Here is a 9,710-nt window from a genome sequence, read left to right on the forward strand (position 1 = left end):
GCGCATTTTGTTTTGTTTTTAATCCTACCTAAAACACACTGACAAGGAAAAAAAATGCTTTTTTAAAAAAAATCATGCCCAAAATATACTGACCATGACTTTCGACCCTTACTTGACCCAAACATTATCCCTGGTACTGACCTAGAACAAACCTTGATCTAGCTATTCTTTTATTATTATTTTATTTTTTTATTTTTTTACAGTTTTTCTTTTCTCTCTGCAAGGAGAGAGAGAGAGCGAGAGAGAGCGAGAGAGAGCGACTCAGGGGCCAGCTTCACGGTGACTGATCACTGTGATAGCCAGTCAGAGGCTATCACAGTGATCAGGTGACCCAGAACTGGGAGTTCCGGGTACCGATCGTTAGTACAGAACCTGGGGCTCCCGCTGAGGAGCGCTCCCAGCACAAAGACAGATATGCATATATGCAGCCCCACGGTCCATTCGGACTGCATATATGCGTACTCCGGTGTGAAGAGGTTAAGAGATAAAAAGCCTTCCACTTTACCCCCTTGGCATCGGCTGCCGCCGGCCATTTAGAGCGTTTGTGAACCCAAAAAAAAAAAAAAAAACAGCTCCTGTTCCCTTAAAGCATGTTATACAGCACAGTGCTTGTGCGGTGTCATTTGGTCCCCTGTAACACCTAAAAAACATTACTGATCCTGCCTGGCTATAACCTATAACCTATAACAAGTGTCCCTGTGTTTCTGTTTTATGTAAAAAATCTTCCTATATGAGCTCCGCTTGCAGCTGATTCTCAGCTCTCTCTCTCCTCTCTTCCTCCCCGGCTGACGTCAGCGGGAGTGCTCAGCCTCCGGCCACTGCCCACTGGAGCTGTGAGCCAGAGAATGAAGAGAGCTGTGGAATCAGCTGAGCGCTGGGAGCGGAGCTCATATAGGTACAAATCGGAAGATTTTTTTACATAACACAGACACAGGGATACTTGTTATTATGGTACAGAGGGGATAAGACGATTTTGTTGCAGTGGGTTAACAACCACTTTAAGGGGCTTGCTATGCCAGGAGGTGGGGCAGGGCTTTGGCACGTGCTCCCGGAACAGCAGTATTTGCACTTATGCACACAAATATGCAGTCGCTCAGCGGCAAGGTCTTTCCGCTGGGAAGCCACATATTTGCGTGCAATTGGCGCCAAGAGGTTAATAAAATCTATATCATTCTGGTCAAACACAGAAAGTCTAGGGTTGGCCATAGATAGATCGAAATTCAGCTGGTTCAGTAGGAATCAGACAAATTTCCAGCTATGTATGGCCTTCCCGGTTCAACAATATCTGATTGTCAGATTTATTTAGAATGGAAATGTTAGAAATCTTTTGGTGATCATCAGCTGCAGCAATTGATCAGTGTATTCTGACAGTGGAGAAGTCCTGCTTTCAGAACGCAATATCCCAGTGGGGAGGATTCTACCATGCGCCTAGCTTGTGTGGATAGAGGAATCCATATATCTTTCTTCAATCAGCCCGTTGGCTGGTCAAAAAACAAAAAAAAATATGGTCACCCTTAGTTATTCTCAGGGTGACTCTTGAGTTAACCATGAATTGATAAAGCTCCAGTATTTTAAGACTCAGCATACCTGACTTTTGGCTTTGTTAAGCTGTTCTTCCTTTTTATCCAAGTCGTCTTGCAAAATTTGTTTTTCTTGTTCCAGTTCTTTCACACGTTTTTGAAGCTTAAGAAACAGGGACATGTCCAGAGCCTTCTTATCAATTGGTTCCTAAGGAATATCCAGAAATGGTACAATGGACACAAGATGCAATCAGTTAGCCGAGATCCATCATTTTATTATTTATTTTCACAATGTTAAGTTCAGTAGTAGGGGAAAGTTCAGTAGTAGGATACCCTTAACAGATTTATTTCTGGTAAGCATCTAAATATTGGTCATTTTAGAGGATAGAGAACCCTGGAACAACCACCATTCATTGTCCCTACAAAGCAACATAATAATTGTAAAAAAATAAAAATCTGTAAAAATCACTGTGAAAACTGCCGTGTGTTTATTCATGAGTATAATCATTGGGTTTATCTTGTATAAGTAGTAAACAAGTGTATTTAGTAAGGTCTAGATAATGGAGAAAGAATTAAAGATAAATTGCAGCCATGGTATATTTTTACATACCAAGCTGGACCAGTGTAACTATGTATATACCATACCTGGCTGATGCCCCTGGAAGCTGGAAAATCACTGAAGTGGACAATGCTATTCCAGTGATTCCCACTTTCTTCCAGGTCCCGTACTGAGCAACCGAGTTTGGCTACTGAGTACGGGCACCATTTATAGAATGCTTCTGAATGAATGCAAAGTGTTCTCAGATTGAATGAAGTGGAAAAGTCACGTTGAGGTGACGTCACGCTCTCCACCTGGTCTAATCAATGGCACCTGAGCTAAGTGGGTGAACTCCTGTATTCAGAATACATGAGGCTGGCCGCTCAGCACAGGACCCAGGAACAAATAGAGATCACTGGAGTAGTGGTATCCACTTCAGTGATTTCCATCTTCCAGGGGCATCGGTCAGGTATGGTATATACATAGTTACATTGGTCCAAACTGGACCAATGTAACTATGTAAAAATAAACAATGCCTGGAATTACCATATTCTTTAATATTGCATAAAAAAACGACTATAAAGAAAAATAGTTTTCTGTTAACTGTCAGGGTTGCTTACAACAATCACCATGTATTTATATGATCCAAATCTTTTTTTCTTTTTTTCTAAAAGAAACCCAAAAATGTTTTTACTGTAACTGCTTACAATGTAATAGCGGGAGTTGGGCTTTCAGCTTTTTGTTGGTTATTTAAAGTCCACCTAAAACTACATGAAAACTTAGCACCAAACTTTTATCTTATGGGTCCCATACAACTTTATCCAATGTGCTTCAGGGGTCAAAAAAGTCTCCCTTCTCTCAGGAAGACCAAGAATTATCGAGAATGGCACAGGTAGGGATAAAGCTAAACTACAACATAATCATACACATGAATACTAAAAAGTCCATAGGTCCAAAGATATCCGTGGCAGCTCCTCAATGAGACTGAAGTAATATCTGCAATATTTAAAGGAAACTGGAGAGGGTGCCAACTAATTGCAGTATATTGGAAAATACTTAATTAAAAATCACAAGTGGCAACAAGATGCACAAGGATAAGAGCTTGTCATTCACCCAGCGTGGTTTGCTGTTGATCTACATTGTGCCTTCAGGAACCATAAAACAGATGCCATTGTAAGGAGTGGTGGAGGACAAGAAACAAAACTGGAAATCCTGGAGCACATTGAATGCAAAGGACTGGAAGGGTGGGCCGCAGGGAGGGAAGCGTGGCTACATGTAACTGTTTATTTTTTAAGCCTGCAGTTAGGCTCCGAAACATGTAGCCGTGACCTCATCCTTATGCATCTTGTGAGTTGCCACTTGTGATTTTTAATAAAGTTTTTTTCCCATATACTGCACTTAGTTGACGTTGTCCATTGTTTCCTTCTCTCAGAAATAAACTAAGTGTGAGCACCGATGAAGGGGGATCTCCTGACCCCTAAAATGCATGGGATACTGCTTATTTTGTGATTAAATTATTATCAGCAATTACGTTTTATGGACTCATAAGATGAATGTTTTGTTTACAGTTTAGTGGATTTCTTAAGGGACATCTTGCCTTGATGTAAAGCTGCAGAGGTCAATCCATCAAATCCCACCCTACACATTTCACTTGATGGAACAAAGATAGAAGTCCAGAACATCCAATCTACTTTTTCTTGAACCTAAAGCATGTCCATCTAAGAATCCCATTGCCCATAGCCGTTACATGTAGTGGAAAATGACACTTCTACTGACAGGATTAACAGGTAATAAAACTATGTTCACCACTTCCTGCTGATCTGGTGCATATATGCACCCTCTTGGCGAGTGGATTTTAACGCAGAGTGGGCACAGATATGTGGCACTAGGTATACAGGCATGAATGGGAACTGGAAAGCTCCCGATGCATACTTGCAATTGGGAGCTTTCTGATCATGCGACCGCTGCCAATTACAGCAGTCACATGATTGGAACGCCGCCTCCTTGTATTTAGATGTATTTAAAGGGACGGTAGGCAGTGGCGGGAAGGGGTTAAAAGAGGCAGCCAGAAAAACAAAAAACTCTGTGCTAATGCCAGCGACAGACTATATCATATATGTCACTTTTTATTCTTTCCATAAGATCCACACTGGATTGTTAACACTAATGGAAATATATAGCCATTATGTCAATTGCCATAGATTCTCTGACAAAACTGTTTACAGGTTGAATCCAACCAATACTGGAAACTAAGTTCTATGTCTATTTCAGTGTGTGTGTGTGTGTGTGTGTGTGTGTGTGTGTGTGTGTGTGTGTGTGTGTGTGTGTGTGTGTGTGTGTGTGTTTACGCTATTTTAAAAAAAGGTTAATTTTGCTTTTTCGTAGGCAGTAGTCACCATTTCATAAATTCTTCATAAAAATGATAAATAATTAAAGGGGGGGGGCATCTGACGACAATAAATCTGCTTGAAGCAGAATGAGGCAGCGTTGGTTGCATGTAAAGCAAACAGATTGTAATAAAGTTAGAACAGATTGTTTTTTAGAACTAAATCCTAAGTGATAAAAAGCTTCTAGTGTAAGTTGGTTGGTAAAAAACAACAACAATGGAAAATTCTTGAAATGTTATATTAGAAAAAAACTTTAGGTTCACCTTATTAGATGACCTTACCTCATTACGGAAAGCTAGGTCTTCTAAATCCGTAATCTCTGAACTGAAGGTGTATTCTGATTCGTTGCTGCTGTGGGTGGAGTCGGTCCTCTTATGTCCTGGTTTTGGAACGGTCTGCAACAGTAGTTAGATTAGACTGGTACACAAAGATACTCCATGATACCCCCTGCTATTCCTATTTTCACTTCAACCCACCATGGTGCTCATGTCCTCCTTTAAGTCATCATATCGCTCCTCCAACCGACTAAACTCATTGAGCAGATTCTGATACCTTGACCTCTCATCATTCAGCTCATGTTCCAGTTCTTTTGTTTCTTGCAGTAGTTTTTTCTCCATATCCTCTACCGGGCACAAAACAACAACAATGATCACAAAGCATGCCAAATCATTTAATAAAAAAGTGAATTTAGTAACTATAGGGCAAATCCATTCCACCTTCTACACAGAATGCAATAATATATTGATTTTATTTTCAATTGCTTTTACGTTTTCTAGTATTATTTTAGTACCTACCAGTCATTCTCTTAGCCTGTTCCTGGATTAGGATGTTCAGCTCGTCCTTCTCGGTTTTCAATAATGCATTCTGCTCTTTCAGCTCAGAAACCAGCTGTAAAACAAAAGAATCTTGCTTTATGCTACAACTATAAAATACCCTGATTCTTCCAGTGCCTTTATTATACTAGGTTAGTAGTCACAGAGTATAGGGACAAATGGGAACAGTGTACCAACATACGCTACTAGACAACACTGAGGTCTACACCTGGACCATCCAGCTTCAAAAGGTATGGAAACATAACTTGGTACCATACTATCTAACTCCAAACCTCTGTTGGTCTGCAAAAGGCCAAAGGGCTCTGAAAGCTTGAGAAGCCTTAAAGTGGTTCTAAAGCCTAAAAGTGTTTTTTTTTTCATCTTAAAGGAGATCTTCACTGCATCTGAGCACCACAAACCAAAAACGCCATTTAATTCATTTTTAATATTTAAAGCAAACCCAACCACCCATGTCTTCATGCTTTATTTTGTTGAGAAATCACTTTTTTTGTTGTTTTTTTTTGCCATGGCCATCTTGAGTAAGGACAAATGATTAATTTGCATTGATGCATTTTTTCCTGGAATCCATCTGCCCTTAAAGGGTTTGTAAAGGTAAATGTTTTTTCACCTTAATGCATTCTATGCATTAAGGTGAAAAAAACATCTCACAGTCCCGGCGCCCCCAGTCCCCCCCCCCGTTTTACTTACCTGACCCCTCGAAAGTCCCGCGCTCAACCCCGACGTCCTCTTCGCCACTCAACCTCGTCGCTGATTGGCTGGAGTGGATGGATTGAAAGCAGTGCTTGCGCTGCTGTCAATCACATCCAATGACGCGGCGCGCCAGGGGGCAGGGCTGTGTGATACAGCGAGCGGCTATAGCCACCGGCTGTATCAAGGGAGCTTGCCCGCAAGTGCTTCTCACCATGCGAGGGAGCTCGCATTAACGTGAGAAGTAGTTTCGGGAGAAGCAGAGACAGCCACCGAGGGACCCCAGAAGAGGATGTTCGGGGCCACGTTTGTTATTTAAAAAATAAAATAAAAAAATAACTTTACAACCACTTTAACTCAAGCATGCAGACAGGAGAGTGTTCTTAACTGAAAAACCCCTTCTGCTCTCCTGAAGACCCCTGGGATGTATGACATAAATTTGCCTAGTGAATAATACAGGAAGTAACCGAAGAAATGTAAACAAAAACGTGTAAAACCAGTAAATATGATATACTTTCCTGTGTATTTACTAATGCTAGCAGCATGAGGACTAAAAATAATCAATTTTGATTGGGAGAGTGAAATTTCACTTTTATGCATTCTCTGCATTAGAGTAAAAAACCTTCTGTGCTGCAGGATCCCCCGCTCACTCTTTATACTTATCTGAGCCCAATCTCAATCCCATGATGTGCACAAGAGCAGCAGCGCTCTCCCTCCCCACAGGGCAGATTAAAAGCAGTGACAGCCATTGGCTCCTGCTGCTGTCAATCAAATTCTGTGACACAGGAGTGTGGGGCAGGGCAAAGCACATGGTCTCCAAGGTGGTTATTTAGCTCTTCAGCTCAGTATAGGCTTTAAACTTTCCATTTTTTACTTTCTTAGCACTGATCCCTTTGCACAATAATTATTTACTTGTAGAACGGCTCCAACTCATGTGTGATCCTTGTGCGCAGCAACTGGCATTAATCACATCCCACATCTTAGGTTCTTTTTGTGACTCTCTATTCCACATTTTGGGCTAGCTTACCCCATATTACCACCCTCTTTGTGCAAGTGCAACTGCGGTGGGGCTGAGTTTGGAGACAATTGTTACTGCAAATATTTGTGCTGACGTAGACATGTGAGTATTTTAAAGGGGTTGTAAAGCTTCGTGTTTTTTCACTTTAATGCATCCCGTGCATTAAGGTGAAAAAAACACCTTGCACTCTCTGCCCCCCCGAGTCCCTGTTTTACTTACCTGAGCCCCGAATCTCCATGGGCACGATCCCCTGTTTCTTTCCCCCAGCTCCTGTGGGCTCTTCATTGGATGATTGATAGCAGCACAGCCATTGGCTCCCGCTGCTGTCACTCAAATCAATGACGCGGCGTGCCGGGGGGGTGGGGCCAAACGATACGATCGGCGTCTATGGCTGAGACTGTATCACAGGGGAGCGCTTCCCAGAGGGGGGGGTTAGCTCTTGCGGGGAGGAGCCGAGACAGCCGCCGAGGGACCCCAGAATACGAGGATCAGGGCCACTCTGTGCAAAACAAACTGCACAGTGGCGGTAAGTATGATATGTTCATTATTTAAAAAAAAACTTAAACCTTTACAACCCCTTTAAGTATGGAGATTGTATATATATATATATATAGATAGATAGATAGATAGATAGATAGAGAGAGAGAGAGAGAGAGAGAGAGAGAGAGAAAGAAAGAGGCTTTGCCTGTATCAATACTTCGCTGCATTGTATGACATACTGACATGTAATTACTATTTCTAGAGTACTCCAATATGCTCTGATCCCTCCCTGAAGTAAGAATATCATATTTTGAAACATATTTTGATGTTGGGACCTCTGTGAACCTTTCCACGGTTTGGCCTCCTAACCTATGAGACCTTATGTTGATAGCGAGCATTGCTTCTACTGTATGATGCTATGCCTGCATATATGTCATTGCTTTTAACCTTACCTTTGGCATTTACTACTACTATTTTTTTTTTTTATGGCTAAATAAAACTTATTTTAATTCTATACATTCTCTACTGGTTTATACTCCTACTACCTGGTTGGCTACTGCCTTCAAAGTCCATCTGGGGCCCTTTCCTCAGTTCTACATTGTTTTTGGGATGTAGCAGATAGCTTCTAGTTATAAACAAGCAATTTTTATCAAATCTGTGTCATATTGGGAGCCAGCCCGCACAAGTCCCCCCCCCCCCCCCCTTAGGTACTCAGAAGGAGGGAGGAGCCAGAAGCGCTGGCGGGGCATCCAAGAAGACGAAGATTGGGGTTGCTCTGTGCAAAATCATTGCATAGAGCGGGTAAGCGGGTACAGCATGCTTGTTATTTAAAAAATACATAAAAGGTTTAATATCAATTTAATGCTTTCATCTGACAGCAGCTGGAACATCCCCACTAGTCCATGCAGCAGCACAAATTATGTATTATTCCACTTTTATTCTCATATATTTAAAACTCTTAAGACGTGACTGTTTCTCATTAGACATGAGCTACAAGTGACATTACAGCTAGATGTGTTTAGGCATATTTGAGTTTCAGCTACCAAGTGTCTAATTTTATCCAAGCAGCCAAATAGATTCTTGTTTTTTATAGCTTGTCCTAGCAGCCAGAAAGAGAGACTCAGATTAATTGCTAGAAGGAAAACACTGACTGTTATTCTTTTAGACAAGTCATACATGAGATCCATGAAGAATATGGCTGAAACTTACTTTCTCGGTCTCCTTCCTGTATTTATTTGCATGTTCTTCAATGGTCTTCTTCTCAGTCTGTGTCTGCTGTAGTTCCTTCCTAAGCCGAGCAAGTTCATCTTGCAGAGTAATCAGCCGGTTAGCAGAATTTTTTGCCTCCTCTTCAATATGTTTAAGGCGGTCCACATCACTACGCAACTTGTCTTTCTCATTGTTGTAGGTGATCTCTAGGTGGGTCAGCCTCTCCTGCAAAGATTTGTTGTCCTTGTGCTGCACACAATGTAAAATAAAATTAAAGCTTTGCAGAAGAACATCACTAACAAAACCATATTGAAACAATATGCATGATAGAAAGGCCTTCAAAAAAGGTCATATGATGTTCAAACATAACAAATAAACCCAGTACTGTACCTGTTCATCAACTTTACGCTGCAGTTGCATGATTTTGTTCTCCATTCCAAAGTTGAGTTTCTTGTAGTGTTCGACAGAGCGTGCCTCGATTTTCAGCTTCTTCAGCTCCCTCCTGGCCATCATCCTGCGGTAGCAGCATTGAAGGTAGACTAAGGCTTCCATGCTTCTCTTGTAAGACACACGAGCTAGCCAGCCACGAACATGCTTCTGAATGATGGTCGCCTTGTGTATCCTGAGCATCTGAAAGTTGGTGAAGAAACATTTTAGTCACACACAATTATAAAGTTATAAATCATGAGAGATTTGTGGAGATTGTGATGTCATCTGTCCATCTCAGGCGAATCAGAGGAAGACTTGTGTTCATTGATTAAAAATACAAGGCTTCTCCTAAATGGCAGAGATGCGATGCAACCAACTTTTTCTATACTCAGGAGTAGAGGGGAAGTTCATCATACGGCTTCCAAAAGAAAGAGCCACTTACTGTATGTAGCATGAGCTACTACAGTATATTTCAGCACAAGCAGTCTTTAGCATGCAAATTATTTGTTTGGCCCAAGTTGGGCCCAATAAATTATAAAAAATGCCAGGAAACCTCTGTTAAGCCTTATTCACATGGGTGTACTGAGCGTTACCACCTGTGCGAAGAGC

The 9,710-nt window shown here is 41.5% G+C and overlaps 1 protein-coding gene across 6 annotated transcripts in view; it reads right to left on the bottom strand.

Moving 5' to 3' along the window:
• MYO5A (myosin VA) overlaps window positions 1–9,710 on the bottom strand; it is a 285,827-nt gene that overhangs the window by 71,033 nt on the left and 205,084 nt on the right. For all 6 annotated transcript variants that reach the window (XM_077474307.1, XM_077474306.1, XM_077474309.1 and 3 more), the window contains exons 21-26: window positions 9,063–9,302; window positions 8,673–8,921; window positions 5,240–5,333; window positions 4,922–5,067; window positions 4,727–4,840; window positions 1,588–1,728 (exon numbers count right to left, since the gene is read on the bottom strand). In XM_077474307.1, coding sequence (XP_077330433.1) covers window positions 1,588–1,728; window positions 4,727–4,840; window positions 4,922–5,067; window positions 5,240–5,333; window positions 8,673–8,921; window positions 9,063–9,302 — 984 coding nt within the window. The remainder of the gene's footprint in view (window positions 1–1,587; window positions 1,729–4,726; window positions 4,841–4,921; window positions 5,068–5,239; window positions 5,334–8,672; window positions 8,922–9,062; window positions 9,303–9,710) is intronic.

Source organism: Lithobates pipiens, unplaced genomic scaffold, assembly GCF_037356315.1.
Source record: "Lithobates pipiens isolate NorthernLeopardFrog02 unplaced genomic scaffold, aLitPip1_a1.2 Scaffold_8, whole genome shotgun sequence".
Lineage (NCBI taxonomy): Eukaryota > Metazoa > Chordata > Amphibia > Anura > Ranidae > Lithobates > Lithobates pipiens.